Genomic DNA, 23046 nt, shown 5'->3' with positions numbered 1-23046 from the left:
ACTTGTAACCTACTGTACAGCTGAGCGACATACACGACTTACCCGCTTTTTTTTGTTGCTTTTCTCGATTTTTTTGAAAACTGTTGGAAAATGTTTACTTTTGACTTCTATAATGCACCAAAGATATTTACTTTTACATCGGAAACCACCTCCAAAGTTTGAAATTGAAGCATTATTTCGACTAGTTATGCTGTACACAGACACAAAAAAAAACACACATCATTGTAAAATCAATACATTCATCACTTCGTTCAGAATCTAAAATTAATATGGTACCAAAGTTTTAATAAACGGTAGTGGCACCCTCTATTCAACTTCAATTCACTCAAGACATCTTAAGATTCAATATGTAAAATTATTCATCTTATATTTTTATGTAGGTACACTAGGTACAGAGTGTAATTTATTACTTAAATATTATCTAGTGAAGGTCAATTATTAATATTTGTTAAAAGTCTCATTTATAGACCATTAACTTTTCAAAAAATTTATTTTTTAAAACTTTTTAACAAGTTAATTATTTTTGTTTTAAACTTATCAACTTATTTAATTAAAATTTGTACTGTTGCAACTTAACTTTTTAACTCTTTTTCAATTTCATCCATGTATTTTCTTATAATAATCTGAATTTTGGCCAATGTTTTGGTACATTTGTGTGTACATCTAAACACTAAGGCAGTTCATAACTTAAAAATATTGTAGCTTGAAAAAAGTTGACTTTTTTTAACTGAGTAAGTTTATTTTAATTTCCATCTTAACTTTAAGCTTATCAAGTTAAATTTTTCCTTTTTTAATTTTAACTGAAGACATTTAATTTATCTAACTTAACTTGTCACAGTTAACTTGTTTTATTAACTTCCCCAACCTTACTTATTGGTTATTTTCTACTATTTTCTACAGCTATTCCATAACGGAGTCACAAACATTGATCTTTAAACATCTATAACTTGATTTTTCTAAGTTTCCTTCCTTCCTCTGATTTTCTCAGTACAACTCATTAGTCTTTTTTTCTTTCTTTAAGTTTCTATTATAAACAATCAATAGCGAAGTAAATATTACAAAATCATAAAACAACACACAACAATGAAATAAAAACAAGTAAGAAATTAACTTTAATGAATTAAGAACGTTACATTGAACTTAAGAAACTCTACCTATAGTTTTCAGCTTATTAGCACATCGATAATATTATATTTCATTATTGTGTGATATTGCCTAATATTTTTTAGAAATATTAGTAAAAAAAATGATATCTTATTATTATTTTCTTTTTTCGAAGGATTTTAAGCGAAGTTTATAAAAAATTTTATTTATTCTTAAAAGATTTACCAAAAATGTCTTCAAATTATAAAAATCCCAAAATTATGCTCAGCAAAAATGTCGTTTTTCAATTGATTGATTTATGAAACAAATATTTTATGAAAAACAGTGTCTTAGAAAATTCAAAAAGAGTTATAAATAATAATTTCTGATGATACTTTGAAACCGTGGGAGAGGGGGGCAACTAGCCAAACCAAATCTAAAATCTAAACACCTAATATAAACGATTTTGTTCACACTCACGCGTAATGATACAAAAATACAAAATATTCCTTTATAATTTATATTTATACCAATTTTATTATAAATAAGAATTAATAACACATTTTTAGCTGCAGCCCACCGGGAAAGTGCAAGAACAACACCTAGAACTAGACTATATAGCGTGACCGATAAGGCCACGATATTAAAAACCTATATTATCTTATTTATTACGACGCATGACGTCTTACATAACGATGATTTACGACGGATTCAAAAAATGACCTACAGAATAATCATTATTATGAATAAGCAAATAAAATATAATAAGTAGTAGTTGTCCTGCTGTTTATAGTGTATACTGTTTTTTTTCTATGGTAACTAATAACTAGAAAATGATTATATAATTAACTAAATTAACTAATTAATGATAGAATGTTTAAAGTTTCTCTATATTTTTTAAGCAATAATAAAATAATATAAAATGTTTTAGGGTATAATATATAAAAAAAATTGTCAACATTTGAGCTTTTTTTTATTAAGAACTTTCAATACCTACTACCTACCTATAAAACTATTACAGTTTAAATTTGAACTTAAACGCTCATGAATAAGTTTTTGGTAGCTTAATGCTAGACTTTTTTTTATTATTTTCGCAATAAAAAATAATAATATTGGATTAAATTTTTAACTTTTCAAGTCATATCCCAATAGGGTATCAAAATTTCAAAATTTCAAAATTTTGAACGACAAAATAATAAACAAATTTTTCGTGATTTTCCAGATTTTTAAATATTTGAATTTTAAACACTTTAAACAATTATGCTTACATATTTTTATCCATTTTAACCTAACCTAAGCTAACCTTTTATTAAATATTAAAACTTATTAGTTTACAAAACAAAAATGTTACCGTATATAAATTGAAAAAAAAACTAAAAAAAAAGTAGAGCCTTTAAAATGCCCATAAAAAGCGCAGAAAAGCCAATATATTTTTGAATATTATCATATCTAGACAATGCTTTTATAGATATTTCCAATTTCTATTGGTTGTTAATTTTTTAATTATTAAAAAAAAAACCAAATCAATTTTGTTAAAAACTAATTTTTTTCGTAAATATTTCCGTTTTTCTGTAATTTTTTATTTTTTAGATTATTTTGAAAATACTACAAATTTTTACTTCGGACTTCTTAAAGTACCAACTATATTTGATCTGCTACCAGAAACTACCAAACCCTCAAATTCGAATATTAAAGCATTTTTACAGGCCCAGAACACAAAAGTAAATAAAAAAATATCATTGAAAAATCGCTGAACTCAGAATCTAAAATACAAAATATTAAAAATATTTATTTACTAAATCTATGCAAAAATATGTAAAAAATAAATGTTCTATTTCATCCATTGTGTTTTGAAACATGTTAATTTTTCAAGTTTATATTCAAACTGCAGGTGATTTGTTTACATAAAAATCTATGCATAACTAATATAACAGTAATATTGTACGTATACCTATATATTGTTTAGACACCTACTACAGTTGAAAATAAAAACCGATAAAGGTATTGAGTTTTACTGTAAACATGAATTTATATTTACTGATACGAAAATACTGAAAAATAAATTAAATATGTTTTAAGCTTAGGACACTTTTTAGGGGATTATGCGATGTAAATTGTAAATTCCGTAGTCGATATTGATTACTGAACTAACTATACATAGCCGTTATGTCCTACAAATATTTTATTAAACTACTTACAAAATAATGAAACAAATAAACAAAAATACCTACTATATTACTGTAGTATGTACCTATAATCAAAATTAATTAAATATTGATATGCATATATCACATATCAATATGCCTATGTATACTAGTAATATATTAAATAATATATTTTGTTATACAATCATTTATTTATCAACATTACCTATACTGCATATAATATTTAAGTTATCATTATTCAGGCATAATTTGAAAATAATTTTATGTATTATATCAAAGGTATTCAAATTTCAAACTGTGCGTCGCGGCTCGCGGCTCCCAGGGGCGGGCATCACGAGAGCTTGCGCCTGCATAAATGTAGCTCTTGTATAATTATTATCGACATTAATTGTAATCATCATGAAAACGATAACGAAACACATCACCCGATCGTTTGAAGTTTTATTTCTAGTATTAAACATTAAAGTCACAATTGTTAACACCCATATTGGCAATATTGTATCCGTAGTGTCAGTGTATTGTTTCAATGTTTTCATAATAATTTGGTAGCCGTCAAAATATTGTGAATATTGTTATATTATTGTTCGGATATCTCTGTATAATATGTTATTATAAAATATTCTAGCCCCAAGAAATATTAACTTAGAAATACACTATGACTGGTTTCTACAAAATTAATCGAATTATTATTTCATTTCGTAACTATACCTATTTAGAACTATAATTATATACATGAATATAACAATACTTATAATAATATTTCATATATTCAAATAAATGTATGTAGGTATGGGTTGAATTCCCAAAAATTCTCACCTCCATTTTTCTTTATAACGAATTTATTTAGAGTTTGAATTCCTTGATTGTTTAACGTATATATACTCGTATTTTAAAATGTTGTGTTTTGATCCTATACCTACCATTCAATTTGTTGTCCTGTGGTGATAACTCATTTTTTTAACATATTACGTTTTTGGGCTGGATATACGATTTTTTGTTAGTTTTTATGTTTTTGTAATGGTGACTTATTAACAAAAACATTTTTATGGAGTTTCAAAGATTTTCTTTGTAGAGGAAAACTATCAAGTATCGAGCTAATGTTTTTCTAATGATAACTAACCTTTTTTGCTATATATTTTTTTGAACACGTTAATGTCTATAATTAAAAATTCGAACAAATTGTTTTTGATTTATCAGTTATTAAAATGTATAATATACTAACTGTTTTTAAAAATGGTTTTAAATAAATATAAATTAGATGTAAAATTAAATCTAGTACATGGACAATTTTTACAAATTATAAAATTTTACCTAATAAATTAGTATTAATAACTATTATTATTCAAACCATCATAGCCACCATATCTTCAAAAGTTCCAATAAACTTTTTATCATGGTACTATATAGTATCGTTACTATTTACATTAACTTAAATAACTTATAAGTTACCTACTCGTCCGAATTTTGATTTAGATACATTGGCATTTGCAAAATAATCATTTGCTTAACAATTTACGAAAAAAAAAAGAGTTATTCTCATTTGAAAAAATAAATTAGTATTGTCACATGACTTGATTGGTATAAAAGAATATTATTTGATAATATTTTCAAAAATCCTTGAGAATTTCAAAACTAAAATTTTGAATAAATTTACAGTTGGATAATGGGAGATGATGTTTGGTGAATAACATATATTATTGTATACACAATATATATAGTCCATATACAATATACATATTCCCTTGGGAAATGGGTGTAAAAAATTTTAACACAAATAAAATGTTTAGCGAGATTATTAAGTAGGCAGGTGTGATTGATTTATTTGATCATTTTTAATTGGTATACCTAACAAAACTTAATGATTCATTATTATTTATTGCTTTACTATCAGGTTCATATACTAAGAACATTAGAGATACATAATTAAATATTAATTCATTATTTATTTTCGAAAATTCAACTAACAATTTACACTAACTCTAAAATAAATTTGAAGATAAAAAAATTAAAACATTTTTGGACTACAATTGTATCTTATACTTAATTTTGTAAACTGAATTATAATGCTACTTAAAAAAAAAAAATAACTCGTCAATTTTTTTAATTTCAAGGCTATTTTCAATACATTTCAAAACAGAAAATGCAATTTATTTAACGCCTTTACTTCTAGGTATTATACTTTGTCATACAGACAACTTGTCTTTAGAGTACCTAAATGATTATTATTTATTATGTAGGTAATACATTATAGTAAGTATACCTAATAAATCATTTAAGAGTCGGTGGTTTTTAGGAAGTAACTTCTTGAAGGCCATTTTTGTGCTAAGTAACTAAATTAACTTCTATTAGGTCTAGATAGGTATAGATTTTTTACTCATCAATTCATCATCTCTAAATTACCTTTATTTAAGTTACAATAAAATACAATCTATTGAGACCAAAACAATTTGTAAATTAAGATTAAATTAATATTTATTTACCATTACTACATATTAACCAATAAATAAATTGTAAATTAAATTAAGAAATACACATTAAACTTGGTGAGAAATACCTACTCTACTACCTCAGTTAATCTGCATTGTGCAATATGTTGATACAAGTATTTGCTAAAATTATAATATTTTAAGTATCATCTGTTCTTTGTAATCATATACAATTATGTAGGTAATCATTATTCACCAAAATCAGAGCCGTGCAGTGGTCAGAGTAGGTAGGTTATCTACCGGACTATGTTAATACTCAGATTTCCTGATTTCCGATAACTTAATTTAATATAATACTGCAATGATATATTATATCAACACGTATTATAATATTATACAAATTGATAATAATGATAAATATTTTATAAAATGTTGATTCTTTTCTATACCTATTATAGTTTATATTTTAATAAAAACAACCATCTAAAACGTAATTTAGGTAGGTATTAAAATTTTCAATGTTAATAAAACTGAATATCATATAATCACCACTATAATCACAACATTTGTTAGTATAGTCAATAGTCATATTATATATATATATATATAGTTATATTGTTATATAGTTATATTTATATATAAGAAAAAATACATCATAATTTTTTCTTACAGCAACAAAAAAATATTTAAATAAGCGGGTAAATAGATGTCACTCTGCTGTAAAGTAGTTTAAAAATGGGTTACCTACTGTAATGGATGTTTTATTAAATTTGAATTCAATGATATGTAACATTGTATACGAAAAACGATTCTGAACGAAGATGATTTGTCAGTCTAGGATATATTATATTTAAATATTGTCATATATTCTATTTTGAAACAAATATTTTATTTTTCAATTAGGACGCATTTTGCATAAGTCATGGTTAATCAAGTTTTCCAAAAACATTGCATTTAGTTATCATAATTCATAATACCTTATATTATCATAGATATATAAATATCTGGTTAGTTAAATCGTTATCATTAAGCTATTTCGTAAAAATTTAAAGTTCAAACACACTTAAAATTTTTCCTATCATGATGCTTTGAGTTTTCTCTGTAGTTACTTGAAGAAAAACTTACGGAAAACGTAGTGTTGTATTTTTAATCCTTAGTTATAAACACAAAAAATTTTATGATTTTTAAACTTCAAAATTACTTGCAAATTTTCGCATTTTCCACAGATTCAAAATTCAAATTTTGAATGCTTTAAAAAAAAAAAATGTGCATTTATATTTCTTTTATTTTTCAACTGCTATTGTAAAAATATGATAGGAGCCTTATATTAAATTTTCAAATCTTAGATTTAAAAAGAAAAACTTTTATGAATTTCTATCTAAGATAATTTGACCATTGCCGTAATTTTTACGTATTAAGTCAATATTTAAACCATAAATGCTAATAAAAAATAATTGTGCCTATGTATTTTTATAATTTTTTAATCACTATAAGAATAACTTATGAGGAACTTTGTGTTAAATTTTCAAGTATTTTTATTAGGCCAACAATTTTATCGACACTTAAAAAAAAAAATGTTCAGAAAAATTGAAAATTTCAGTTGTCTATAAATATCTTTAAAAAATTCAAAATATTTTGAAAATTAAATCATGTAAAGAAAATAACCAATCTAAATAACTGGTTAAATAATCAAGTATCTACGACTTATACTTTTTGAATAATAACAAATATTTCAAATCGTTTCAGGATAAATCGTTATCGTTACGGTATTTCGTAAAAATTTAAAATTCAAACGCACTTAAAATTTTTCCTATAATGATGCATCGAGTTTTCTCAATAGATACTTAAAGGAAAACTTACGGAAAACTTAGTGTTGTATTTTTCATTTTTAGTTATGCACACAAAAATTTTTATGATTTTTCAACTTCACAATTACTTTCAAATTTTCGCGTTTTCGACACATTTCATAAACATTTGAACTATAAGCTCTTATAAAAAAAAATTGTGACTAACGATTTTTAATTTTTTTTTAGCTACTATAGAAACAACAACTCATAAGGAACCTTGTATTAAATTTTCAAGTTTTTTTGGTCATCCAAAATTTTTTTACCAACACTTCAAAAAAAAAATTAAACTATATATAGATAACACTAACATAAACATTTGGTGAAAATTTCAAGTATTTACAGTGATTAGTTTTTGAATTACAACCATTTAAAAAAATCGATTTTTTTGAAAACTGTTGGAAAATGTCTATTTTTGACCTCTATATTGCACCAAGAATATTCACTTTTCCAAGGCTGGGCATTAACGCGTTAATAAGTTAAAGTTAAGTTAATTTAACTTTTTAACTTAATAAGTTATTTTTTTTTTTATGTTTACTAACTTAATTAATAACTTTAGGAGCTTTTGAATTAACTTTTAATTAACTTGAGTTAATTTTACATTTAAACAAGTTAAGTTAATTTAATTTAATTTTGTGAACTATTGTAGGAATACAAATTGCTGGTAGGTACACATTTTATAAGGTTATAAGTATATGCTAACAAAATGTGTACTGTTAGCTTTTGCACACATAAAATAGTAATAGTTCTTTGGTCTAATAACATGAAAAATTTTAGGTACCGATTATTTTAATTTTATCTATAAGCAAACAAGAAACTTTTTTTAACTTAACTTGAGTTAAAAAGTTAATATTAAATTTTGGTTAACTCTTAACTTAATTCAATTGATGGAACATTTTGAATTAACTTTTAACAATTAACTTGATTTAGATTTTAATTTAACTTAACTTAACTGAGTTAAAAAAAATCATTAACTTGCCCAGCCTTGCACTTTTCCATCGGAAACCGCCTCCAAAAATTGAAATTGAAGCATTATTTCGACTAGTTATGCTGCACACAGACAAAAAAAAAAACAAACATCATTGTAAAATCAATACATTCATCACTCCGTTCAGAATCTAAAACAAAAAAATGTAGATACCTATAAAATAAATCCCAAATGAATCAAATCAGGTTCATTAAGCACACGACTCACTCAGTTCTTCATAGTAAATATAATATACACAATTTATTATAAATTATTAATATAAGTCATTAATGACACTAACTATTAATGTTAGAATATAAAGTATACTTTAGAATTTTCGATTACCCACGAATAATATTTTTAAATTACAATAGTATAGCTAAAATATTTATTTTTGGTTATTTAATACCTAGGTAATTTCATCTAAATTTGAATATAAAATAACTATTAAAAAAACCATGTTTAATTTAATTTAATTTAAATTCTAACTGATCGTAAGATCCAAGTACAATATAATATATAATAGTACAATATTGAAAATAATATTAATAATATAAATGATAGTAACAATAATAATAATTACAACAATACAATAATAATAATAATAATAATAATAATACCTATAAAATACATTAAAAACATATAAATCTATTTACATAATATTATTAAGAGATTCCAAGGAAGTAAAATCAAATAAATCGATGCTATCGTTCGCTAATGAAATAATTATGTTTATAGGTGAGGATAATGAATAATTTTTTCTTTGAGAGCCTATATAAAAAATATAAAATATAAGTAGACCTAGTTCTGCGCTGAAGAACGTTAAAATTGAGGAAACTTAAGAGTTCTGGACAATCAGTGTAACCATTTACAAGTTAAATAAACATATTAAATCTATTTTAATTTTTCTATCTGATAAACAATCAATTTGAAACAAATTTAATAATGTCTGGTAAAGTAAATTTAACTCACGAACAACATTACATTTGAATGCTAAGAAAAGTATGAAACGATTTTGAATATTCTCTAAGCAGTGAATTTGATGTTTTTTGTAAGGGGACCAAATCATAGAATTATACTCTAATTTTTCCTGGACTAACTCAAAATAAATTGTAAATGTTCGTGATTTTTACATATTTTGTCAAAATTCGAACTTTAATAAACTTTTATTTTAAAAAATTGTGACTGTATTTTTAGTATAGAAAATTCCAGTATAAACATTCAGTGAAAATGATGATCAGTCTACGGTAATTTGTTTTAGAATTACACCAATATCTAAAATTGATTTTCTCAAAAATCCTTAGTCCCCCCCCCCCCGGTGCTTTTGAAAACTATTAAGATTTTCAAAATTTTACCTTCCCAATGCACCAACTAGATTCACTTTCCAATTGGAAAAACTTCTAAAATTGACAATCAATTCATTATTTCAACAACTTATCGTGTACACAGCCACACAGACACAGGCATACAAAAAAAACACAACATTATAAATCAATACGTTCATCGCTCCACTGAGAATCTAAAACATTGTCATAATTTTTACTATGTATATGAAATTAAAATTAGATTAAACACGCAATATTTTCTTCAAATTTTGATATATAATTGAATATTCCTATCAAAATAACCGTTTTTCGTTAAATGGTTAGGTATAACTATTTTATTGTAAATTAAAAATGTTTAAGCGTTGAAACTTAAAGCGAGTTAAAACATTCTTAATAGATTAGTAGGTACAGTCAAACTTGGTTAGAAATTGTGTGTTATCTAAGGATAATAAATAAATTATATAAAATCATAATATGAATATCAGAAAAACTTTGAGGTGTCAATAATTTCTAGTTTAAATAGTTTGAATTGATCAAGTTTGACTGTAATATATTTAATCTTTACTTAAATTATAATTTCTTCTTTAAACAATACAATTTTCAAAATGTTTAACTAATTTCGAGCTATTAAAATTCATAGGCATGCGATTTTTTTGATAACTACCTATATAATTGACTTAATAAAAGAAGATTCGTATGATTTTTATAGGTTATTGCGATTTAAAAATATCAAAAATAAATAATATGGACAAATTTTTTCATAATTAGATATATTAAAATATTCACACTATATGTCAAAACATACACTTTTTCAAATTGTGGTTAAAAATGTTAGTATTTCAAACTGGATGGCTATCTTATTTCTTACAATTTAGTCAGATACTTAAGTTAAAATTGGTGAACACTTAATATATGGTTCATGAAAATAAGCCATAAGTTGTTTTAAATTATTTTTATTGACATTTTAAATTCTAATTTTAATTTTTTAATCCGAAATTTGGATATTTAAAATTAAAATAACAGGGTTTTCTAAATATTTTGCTTATTTTGAAGTGATAAAATAATAGTACATTTATTAAATGTAACTTACACGTTTACGTATTATTTTCTATGTATGTTTTCGATGGGTCGTATACTCGTATTTTAGGTAACGTACTCGGAACTTTCAGATCGCGTTTACACATGACATGTGTCACGCAAATTACGATGTGTATGTTTTTTCTTATTAAAAACGTGTATTTTACAATTCGAACATGGGCCCCCATTTACCTTAAGGCTTAAATCGTTAAGGGGTAACCATAAGCGAGTAATAATCGTAATTAATAATAATAATAAATTATAACCTTGACAATAATGTAAAACAGGAAAAAATGTTAGAACACAACATAAAGGTACTCAGCTTTTCCCATTTTCCCATTAATTTTCTCGACAATATTTGGAAAAACGTTCATAACACATCCTTCACAATTATTCTATACTCAATAACGAGGTAATCTTGAAATTCATTAACTATACTGTCTACTGTAATAAAGTATATCATATAGTTTACAATACATATAGATAGTAAATTTTAATCCGAACTTTTTTCGTTTATAATTATAGAGCATGTTAAAAGATTAACTTTATATAGGGATAAGTACCAATAATTCATATTCTTATATGTAGTGTAACTTGAACACTGCTGTTAATTATTATTTATTACAAACGCCAGATAAAAAAAATACACGTGTATAGTTTTTTATATAATATACATGATGTCTGTTATATTTTGAACTGTGCATACATGCAGTAATTAAACATTTTTAATTGATAAGCATAAGCTGCTGATGCTTTTTTCCCGCGTCATAGACCGATTTGCGATTGAATATAATACAACAGATTGAATTATTGACAATATTTTAATTCGTTTACTGTGAGCTTACATATTATAATTTATAAGAAAAACACAGATCACATACACACAGTTACACATATAGATATTATTTATATTATAGACCAATAGCCAATAGGCTCCCATGTAGCCATGTAGGTATATAAGAAATAACTAATAAATACCTATATATAGCATTTATTTGTGTATAATATATAACTGTACGTTATATCTTATCAGTTATCGGATATTTTAAGTATAAAAAAAACACAACCCAAAGTTCATCATTGATTTTTATTATTGATTATATAAAATAATATTCATTTAGATACTATTATACTAATTAAAATATATTTATTATATAGACTTTAAACTTGTTTACGGAATCACAGTAGTAACATTTTTTTTAAATTAAATTTGTGTTGCTGTGCTTTAAAATCTAAATGTAATCCTTAATTCGTATTGTTAACTATATCTACAATATGCAAATACTACTTACCATTAGGAAATGGATCCCAAAAAAACAATGGTAACATTATTTTAAATAAATATTTTTTTTTATTTTTTTTTTTTTTTAATCTAGAAATTATACATTCTGTACATAAAAAAAAAGTACAATAAGCATAAATTATGGTTTTTTTAAAAAAAATTATAATTAATGAGCTTGAATATCTTGAGGGAAGAACCAACCAGCGAAGGCACTTCGGTTAAATAAATATAATATATTAATATCGTTTACTTAGTAGATGGTTATTTAATTATGTTATTAAAAAATGTAGTTATTAAATACCTATATTTACATACCTATTAATATTATACATACAATTTTTTTAATAAAAATATAAAACTATAATTTGTTTATAATAAATATGATTTATTTTACATAAATGACATATTATTATATATTTTTCCATGTATACCTATATTTTAAGATTTTATTTTCCCGAACAATACATGTTATTAATTATTTTTGTACAAAGCCACACATTATATGTATATGTAATAGTATTTATATAATGGAATGTTAAATACATTTTAAACCATATCAATTTTTTATAAACATAACTACATTTTTTTAGTATCTATCTACAATCTACATAGTACAAATACACAACGAACACGCTATTCCTCTTCCTCATACTTCCTTATCATGTCTGAATTATTTTCTTTAATTTTTATCAGTATTTTTACAGTATAATAGGTATAAATATATTGTATTAAAGAGAGACTTTCGAACATCTAAGAATAACATATTAGTTTTGTATTTCTATTAGGTATTATAACGTCTATGGCGATGTGTTAAAATACACGTCCGAACACTTTAACTTTGGTTCATTATTTCTTGCATTCAATCAATATATTACACTTTAGAATTTTGGTATAAATTAAATATGGGAAGTTTGACAATGAGTGTATTATTAATATGTTTTAGAATCAAAAATATAATTATGAAATTATTATCCAACTACATTATGATTTTGGCTTTACTATTCATTACATTAATAAGCTTGGTAAGTGTATACTATTTAGTATTTATACGTAATTCACATAATTCATCATAATTCATTCCATCAAAACAAATATGTAGAGATTGAGATAGGTACCTATATAAAAATATTTAGAACATTCAGTCTTTTAAGATATATATATTTTTTTAAGTATGCAAGCATAGACACAGATACTCATTTTGGTATATTTCTGTTTTTTAAGACACAATTTTTTTTTTAAACGTATTTAGTTGTACTTAAACATACGTGCTGAAAACAATATTGAAGTTAAAATTTTACGGTCAGATTTATAAATATATATATTATTATTTTTATTATTTTTATTTTAAATAATAGAAAATAGAATAAGTAATTGAAAATGAATATTTGATTTTAAGTAAAGATATCTACTAAGAAAGTATTTAAAATAATTACCACCTGGAACTTTTTGGGATTCCCACTTTACCACCCGTTGAATGAAAAAAGGTCACTTTTCAACTTTCGGTTCCGGGTTAACAAACATACCATTAATTCTTTTACTCAAGTTTTTTACAAGACTGGCTATAGGTACATTGAATATTTGAATATGAATCTCATTATAAAATACCGATTGATATTATATCATGTGCAATACTTTTTCATAGTAAAATATTGAAGAAAAAAGTATAATGCATTATGAAAAGTTACTTAAATTTTTTTTTAAAAGATGTTAATTTACTGTTTTTAATAAATTTTACTTGCATATTATAAGGACCATATTACATATTATATTTTATCATTATTTAAATATTATGAAAGAATAAAGATTATTAATTGATCGATAAAATCGAAACATTTACAAATAAACATGATTTATATTGAAATTATAAATAGCATATTAATTTCTGTAAGTACTTTTCTAAAAAACATGAATGTATTTAAAACTTTAAATTGTTGTACAATGTATATTATGAGCAAACTACAAAGTAAGAGGAAAATTATAAGCAAAATGTTTATATTCCCAGTATAAAATTATAAAAGTAAACAGTCTCCCTACTTTTATTTTACCACTTAGCCACTTAGGGCACTAACTCTAATAATTATCTCTGTAATTTTTTTATATTATTAATAATATTAATAAAAAATGAAAACTGAAAATAAATAAAAATATTACCTATAGTCATGGACTATGATATAAAAAAAAACTGTTCATAAAAAAGAAATAACTTTCATTCAAGTTACAAATGTAACTCATGGTTACGTAAATTTGTTACAATATGTAACTTGTTACTGCCAAACCTTGTAATAATGTGATATATATTACCATCAATTGACAATTATTATTATGATCACCTCTGGGACAGTTAATAACATGACCTAACCTATCACTATCATCAATAATCTACACATACCTGTGCTGTTATAATCTTCTTCAAAAAATATATAAATAAATATTTTCACTAAATCTACAAATATACGTGTTTATACAAATTTCATTTTTTTTAAAGATCCCCTAAATTCTGACTTTTGACGAAATATTAGACTAATGACGCAACCATATTTTTTTAAATTATTTTTTGTTTATAAATCTTAATGATAACATTACTCTGCTTCTACAAACCGAGATGTTGATCACATATTAATGCATATTTAATGCCAACCTGTCTCTTTGATAATTTACACAATTTGTTTTCGAAATCAAGAATCATTTCTCGTTGCCCAATGAAAAATATCATACCTTTTACTCGTATATTATCATAAAACTCCATTGTTTCATAAAATACTAAATTATTAGGTAGGTTTTCGTTTTTCATTAATTTTTATCACTTAATTTAAACAACACACACGCACGCACTGTTGATACCCATTCGTCCAGTAGCAAAAAATTGTATCCATAAAATATGAAAGTGTTCCCCTCATTATGCAGAGAGGTCAGAAAATATATTATTATAATATAATATAGACGTGTATGTTGTAAATATTATATTTTTATAGTTTATAGTACATTCCTAATTCACTAATATGTTAGGTGCTGATTGTATAATGTTTAAATAAGCACCGTGTCTCAATTTCCGGCAACTGTATTTTTTGATGACCTACAAAATTGTCTATGATAAATATGTCTGTGGTGAAATTATCTGACATCAAAAAAGCCGCCACTTAAAAATATAAGATTATCGAAATACAATAAAAGGGGAACATAAATTTGTTTATTAATTTGTATTATTTAGTTAAATTGGAAAACTTCAAAATAAAAAATGTGTGTAGAGTATAAAAATATAATAAAAATATGAATAAAGTATGGGCAATTAAAAAAAAAATATATCATTGGCCATATTGCATTTTAAATAATATGACATATTTGTATTGATTAACTGCTTCTTCTTTTTTCTTTTTTTTTAACAAGATATTGTATTTAAAATGTTATAATAAAATATTTGGTAAAGACAATTTTTATTATTACTAAATATTTTACTTTTTGCTTTGCTTAAAAAAAGCATGTTAATTGCGTATATGTTATTAAAATCTATGTTTTAGGTAAATACATTTTTGTTATGTATGCATTATAATAAAATATTTCATCTGTACATTTATCTTATTTTTTTATTCTAAACAAGTTTGCCAAATACAGTTTATTTTAAGTAACTTTAAACCCGGATATTTTCCTTTGGACATTTTTACTCTAGATTTATATTTGCTTGTTCTCAATTTTGAATTAATCAAAATAATAACTACCTACATATTAATATTATAAGTGAAATATATACCTTTATAATCATAGATGACTGTATAATATTATTAACATTATCCATGATTATAATAAACGACAACATCTGTATGATAATATTTTATTTTTTAATTGTAATTGTAATAATTTGTATGTATATTTTTAAAGCTGACACTAATGGTTAGCGGAAATGAGACGACTAAAAACAAAGGTTATGACAGCCAATATTACATTGCGGCTGTCGTTGAGTACCACCCAAATTTGGGTTCCAATCCTTTGCAGTCAATGCAGAACAATTTACCAATTTATGAGGATATTATTCACCATGCTAGTCAATATGTAAGTAAAGTTTAAACTTTAAAGTGGACGTATAAATAAGAAAATAGAATCAAATAATTAATTATCAATACGACAGTTGTCAAATTGTCGTATTGATTGAACATAAATTGTATTTCAAAATTATTCGAATTTGATTGATTACAATTTTATTCAGACGATTATTTAAATAAGAATTTATCCGAATAATTCTCTATTCTGCATTAAAATAAGTATTGATTTGGTATTTTGGTACCTTTATAATAACAATTAGTAGCAACATGTATAATTCAGTGTTTATGAAACTAAATTTATTTATTTATATACATACACTCAGATTAAAATATATCTTGGTTTTAATACTTTTTTGTTTTTATGATTTAATTTCCTTATTTTTATAGACCATATATTTTTGTTTTAAGTAAAAGAGCTATTAAAATAATTAAAATTGAATAATAAGTTAAAATTAAATAATTTTAACTTAATTATAAGATTTTCTTAGTCTTAAAAAAAACGTTAGGTCTTTATTACAAGTAAAAATGTCTTTAAAATAATAATAGTTGAAAATTTAATTTAATGTATCTTATTTTTAATTTAATGATTTGATTTTCTTCTTTCCAAAAGTATTATTTTCTTATTACAAATAATATACATATGTATTGAAACAATGATAAATGTGTTATTATTGAAAACATATGATTTCATTAAATTAAATCTGTACATTGATTTATTTTTATGATAAAATTTCATAGGCTCGAAATCATCACCTTTTTTCTTTAAATTTACAGTCGTTTTTCATTAATCCTACTACACTTTTCTCTGAGTGAGCCACATAGGACATAGATAGGTATTTTAAAGGGATTTTATCCCGGTTGTAATTTTACTTAATTATATACTTATTTTATTCCAATCGTACCGAAATTATTCCCATTGCATTATAATAATTACAGCATAAATTAAAGTTATCTAATGATTTTATATAATTGTGATCATTGTATTATATTGCAGGATGTTGATATATTGGTTTTCCCGGAAGCTGGTTTGACCGGAGTTACTTTACCTGATGATCGAAAACAAATTAAAACATTTTTAACAGAGATTCCTTCCCCAGAAAGTAACACTATTCCATGTTTTACTGAATATTGCAGCACGGTAAGTACCTACCTTTAGATGTTGATATATAGCTATATTAATTCGAAATAAATACTAAAATAACTTAATATTTTTATACTGATTGTTATAATTTTTATAATTGTATAGCCACTAATAATAATTTTATTCTTAGGTGTTGAATAAACTATCATGTGCGGCTAGACTTCATCATATGTATGTGGTAGTAAATCTACCAGAAGTAGAGTATTGCAAAAGAGAAGAAGACTATTCGTGTCCAGAAGATTTAGCAAATTTTTATAACACAAACGTTGTGTTTAATAGGGAAGGAAGAATTGTAGCTAGGTAATAAATATTAGAATATGGTGTAATTTTTTTTATAGTTTAAAACATGTTTAATGTATTTGGTAATTTCGATTTTTAGGTATAGAAAATTTAATTTATTTGGAGAATTAGGATTCAATCATACGCACTCATCAGAACTTTGTACGTTTGACACTGATTTCGGAGTGCGATTTGGAATGTTTATATGCTTCGATATACTATTTCAAGATCCCGCAGCTCGGCTTATTCGTGAAACAGGCGTTAAAGATGTAATATTTTCAACGGCTTGGTTTTCAGAAATTCCTCTGCTTACAGGTTAGAATATATTATTTAGAGGCAATATACTTTTAAAACATTGCCATATCTTGTTTATATTAAAATACTATACAAATAATACAATATGGGTACATACACTTGATGTATACCATACCAATAATCAATATATATGCATAAATTATGCATCGTATTGTCTACAGAGTACGTAAGGTACTCGTAACAATTTTGATAAATATGTATGTCACGTCATTTGAGGGATTACAAATAAAACTTCCCAAAACTAATAACAACAAACATTTATAACTTATTGTAATTACAATAAAATAGTATTTTAAGTACTTTTACCTATTCACATTGTAATAATAGGGGGGTTAATAATGTTTTAGCTGATTCAGTGCAAGCCGGCTGGGCATATACCAATGACGTGAATCTTATAGCAGCTAGTTACAACGCTCCATCGATGGGTGGTGGAGGTAGTGGTATTTATGCTGGTCGGGACGGACCATTAGTCATGTTTATGCCTGACCGACCTGGCACTCAAATAATACTGTCAAGAGTGTTGAAAAGAAAATATAACAACTGTGATACTCAATCAAAGAAATGTTCGATCGATAGTAACTATCAGACATTTATGTCGGATAACCTAGTCTTGCCTTATGGTAAAGAAAATTCACCACCAAATAAAAACCGGCCCAGTGACTTTAGGTCAGTTTGATATTACAGATCTATATAATACAATATTTCTTTACATTCAAAACGATACATATTACATTATTACAATCATTGTGGCGTATGTTGGGCTTGTTTTGGGTACTTGGGGTAACCTGAAAAGAAGCTTATAATTGTGTGTTTGAAAGATGAAATTTTATGTAGTTCGTATTAGATTAAGATTTTAAATTCATCATTTTTTTTGAAGTTATATAATACGCATCTAAACATAGGTAATTGAAAATGTTTAACTATTATGAAATGTGTTTTTCTATACCATTATTTTAAGTTCATTCAAAAACCAAAGTCCAGTTTGATGACCAGAATAAAGTTTTCTTTAAAAGAAAGATCAAATTCCGACTATTCTATGAGAAGGTCTAATCGTTTTTCTTGTGAAAGGAAAACTTCTAAAATGGTTTGATTAGATTTGTTCCTGTTACAAACGCCAACTCTATGGCCACCATGATGCAACGTAACTTAAAATTGCCCAAATTTTTTACCCCCAATATAGCAAGCTTCGACACCCTTAAAAATATCCATCAGCCCACATACGCTATGAATGAAAATATATGTCGATAATGCCGGGTAGCATGGAAAATCACCAAACATATATTGTATTGGTCTCTTAAAAATGATTTAGTAGTCCATGATTGGTCCATTAAATCTTATTGAATCATTAAGTTAACCAATTTTTCAAGCAACCTGGCATGTATATTCCTAACCTAACTGACTAACCAAAATATAGAAAACAATATACATGGAAATTACACGCTTCTATTAAAGTGTGATCGAAGAGAATAACAGATAACAATAATAATATGCTCTGGTAAAAAGTAAAAACTGTAATTGTAACTTATTATAATAGTATGGAACCTTCGAGCACGCAGTATACCTTCCGTGTATATTGTGTACAGGGATTTCCCGCCCGTGAATAATACTATTTTTTATTTTTTATCAACTAAAACCCTTGAACAGATTCTTCGTGGACAACAGCTTCAAGGACTTCCACGTGGTGACCATGCGGTCCGCGGATCCGGAAGCCGAACAACATGACGACACGCTCTCCGCGTCGTTTCAGTACGAGCACGATGGATTCGAGTGCGCGATGACGGTGCGCTGGCGGAACGAGAACAACAACGACACGACGGACTACAACATGTTCGCGTACTCCGGTACTAGAACGTTCAGCGGCTTCGTGGACGCGCACATCGAAACGTGCGGCCTGACCACGTACAAGCCGGGTGTAGCGGCCGCCGGCCACTACGGTGGTGCCATCGTGTACTACGACCCTCCCAAGGATCTGGTCACTATCACCGGTATCACGATCGCCGCCCGGTCACCGGATCTCGGCACGCTGCCAATACCCAGCACGTTGGACACGAGTAGCTATCCGCTGGCCCACGACTACTACACGTTCAGCAAGCGGACGGTGATGATCGGCAAGAGGAAAATGTTAGAGATCAACATGGAGTTGTCCAAACCGGTCGCCAACCTGGTCACGTTCGGCATATACAAACTACCGAAACGCGTGCACCGTGGTTGATACGATACCACAGTCATTATTGCCTATACTACCTACCTATAAAATTATAGTATAATAATAAGATTATAATATAATATTATTTATATGTCGGCGCAGGCGCATTACTGTTTTATCTATAAATATTTATTGCGCAGTGCGCACACGTCATTTCCTATATAATATAAGACATTTTAATTTATAATTTATAACTATATTATGTGCCCTGCGGCCTGAACTACAATTGTATCACAAATACCAAACTTTTTGTCAAAAATACCACGCGAATACAATTATATGTTTAGCATGTTTAATCCGTTAATCGTATCTCGTGACTTGTGGAGAGTGGGGCGTCTCAATTTCACTCGGATCATCACTCTTATACAATCGTGATTCATTTGGCATCCCATATCACTTTAAAATAAAATGATTACTTTATTTTATTTTATTATCAATGAAAATAACGAATAATTGTATCATACGCGACTTACGACTTTTTTCTATGTCTCTTCCCTTGCAAATCGAACGTTTTTTCATTAAATTATTATATTATTCTGTTCACAGAGCTCAGCCCACCATAAAACAAACGGTTTTGTCGGTCTTTTATTTTAATAGTATTATTATTTCGTTTTTTTAAATCTGATGACGTTAACAAACCTATGAACTAATCCGAACTAAAATTGAACAGTGCATTTTTTTTTTTTTTTTTTTTTTTATGTAGGTTATCTAGTTTGAGCTTACAACAATCTTGAAATAACCTACTTTAGATAAATCTAACAATTTAAATTTTTTTATATGAGCGTGAATTAAAGTATGAATTCATAACTAAAAAAAAATATCTCCTTAATTTCTATCAATGTTTGGGCCCTTGTAGTAACAATTTTATTATATTAATTTATATAAATTTATACACATTGTGTAATTTTGTACCTACTGTATTAATATTAAGCGTAGGTTAAATAGTAATAACTTAACTGCTTAGTCAAGTTCAGTGTTAATGAACATTTGAATGTATTTTATATACGTACAATCGTAATTTAGTTTTATACTTGATATGTTTTTATTTGTAACAGTGTCGTAGTAAGGAATTGCAATTGAAAAGAGCATCCATTATTCTATTTAATTTTCAATATCGTATCTATACGATTCTTTATGTAAGTAAAAAGTAATTCAATCAAAAAAATCAAAATGTTACTCTAGATAACATCATTCTATAGAAAAGTACCTTCCTATATTTTTTACGATATTTCATGCGTGTAACTTAAATTAGTACTATGAGCCTCCTTAAGGACTAAATATAGCACCTTATCCTAGCTACGACACTGATTTGTAATATGCCAATAATTTATAAAACATGATAACATTAAATGTTAAATTATAAACAGTGGTCAAAACTCAACATTTATTTATTTATTTATTTATTTATATATATTAAAAACAACAATTTTACTTCACTATTTAGTTACTGCCTTAATCATCAGTACTCAGTTGATAACAATTATTCATAATAAATAGTTAGCCAGTAGCCTTATCTATGTGTAAAGGTATTTTTGTATCATAGACTCATTAATGATGTCAGTCTTGTAAAACATCGGAGAAATATATTGAAATATATTTTTTTTATTTGTATTAATGAATATGTATTATAAATAATTTTGTTATTAATAAATACTTTTTAACTCGAAAAATAGTTTTAAATTTTTGGCAATACATATTTTTTTATTAGCAATTGTGTACATTTTAAATCATGAATAATAAAGTTATTCTTTTTAATTTAAATATGATTGACTCATAGTAATTTGCTAACCATTTCAAAACTGATCAAAATTAGCAGTGAAAAAAAATGTATTTTTTTAGCATTCGAATTCTTAGATATATATATTATTCAATTGTCATTCAATTATGCAAACCTTAAACATTTTTGAGCAAATTGAAATAATATTATTTTAATTTTAGGTTCTGTAGGCGAGACGTGATGAAAGTATTAATTTTACAATAATGTATGTTGTTATTATTCGTCCTAAAGCCATAGTAAACATATTTCGATTTTCAATTTTGAGGATGGTTTGACTTGAAATTTGAGAAACCAAAGTTGAAAATTTCCAGTACTCTACTTATTGATCTGGAAAACCCGATTGCAGCCGCTCGCTTTTGTTTTAGTCCTCTATCTGACAATGAACCTTTGCGGGCCCGGTATCCTAGACCAGTAGCCCTGGTTACCCGTTCATGTCATCCTTCTCATAGCTTGGTGATGTATGTGCCAATTATAGACTGGAATCTTGTTATTGATCTTATAATATGAACTTCGTCCACCTTTAGTGCTATTGAAGGGGGAGAAACATTGATCAGTGGATCCTCCAATAGACTCATACAATATGTCCAATCTCTGTTCCACCCCATTTTTTCCACTAGAACTCACCGAACTGCCCGTTCGGGCTGACTCTCTGCAGAGTCTTATGTTACCTTTCATCTTGCTCCTCGGTGGTCATACTATCAAATCAATCCTTATTAGCTAATTAGTAACTGCATTCACAAAATATATCACTTAAATACATTATTCACAGGGAACTAAATAAGGAACTTCGGTAAAAAGATTATAAGCTTATAAGCAAAAGTCTAAATCCAATGTCCGTATTAATATATTCATTAAATTAATTTTTACATCAGCCCTTACTTCCTAGGTCATTTTATCACACTTATCTTTTTTCTGACTCAACTCGTTGTGCCTACACTACACGTAAGCATTTGAAATCAGCTCGTTGCTATAAGAACGCGTATAGGTGTTATATTGTACACAAACGTCGTGACGTGAATTAATTTTCGAAAACTCATAATTAGTGTTATATTCTATTATAAAACACGCTCTTATTTCTAGATATTAAATAGTTCTTTTTTTGCCACATTCGCAACACTCAGAACA

General features: G+C 26.0%; 1 protein-coding gene across 5 annotated transcripts in view; it reads left to right on the top strand.

Moving 5' to 3' along the window:
* LOC107162221 (vanin-like protein 1) overlaps positions 1 to 21814 on the top strand; it is a 35083-nt gene extending 13269 nt beyond the window's left edge. For 2 of the 5 annotated variants that reach the window (XM_015509023.2, XM_015509024.2), the window contains exons 2-8: positions 13113 to 13191; positions 16043 to 16213; positions 17198 to 17341; positions 17475 to 17644; positions 17724 to 17938; positions 18286 to 18604; positions 19583 to 21814. In XM_015509023.2, the coding sequence (XP_015364509.1) occupies positions 13113 to 13191; positions 16043 to 16213; positions 17198 to 17341; positions 17475 to 17644; positions 17724 to 17938; positions 18286 to 18604; positions 19583 to 20150 (1666 nt within the window). In that variant the 3' untranslated portion in view covers positions 20151 to 21814. Of the gene's footprint in view, positions 1 to 12945; positions 13192 to 16042; positions 16214 to 17197; positions 17342 to 17474; positions 17645 to 17723; positions 17939 to 18285; positions 18605 to 19582 lie in introns of those variants that run through there. The other 3 variants (XM_089215619.1, XM_015509026.2, XM_015509022.2) reach the window with 2 other exon arrangements.
* Positions 21815 to 23046: the final 1232 nt, after the last annotated feature.

This window comes from Diuraphis noxia, unplaced genomic scaffold, assembly GCF_037042655.1.
Source record: "Diuraphis noxia isolate RWA-SAM2 unplaced genomic scaffold, SU_Dnox_SAM2 contig0001, whole genome shotgun sequence".
Lineage (NCBI taxonomy): Eukaryota > Metazoa > Arthropoda > Insecta > Hemiptera > Aphididae > Diuraphis > Diuraphis noxia.
This window is presented reverse-complemented; position numbering and strand designations above follow the sequence as displayed.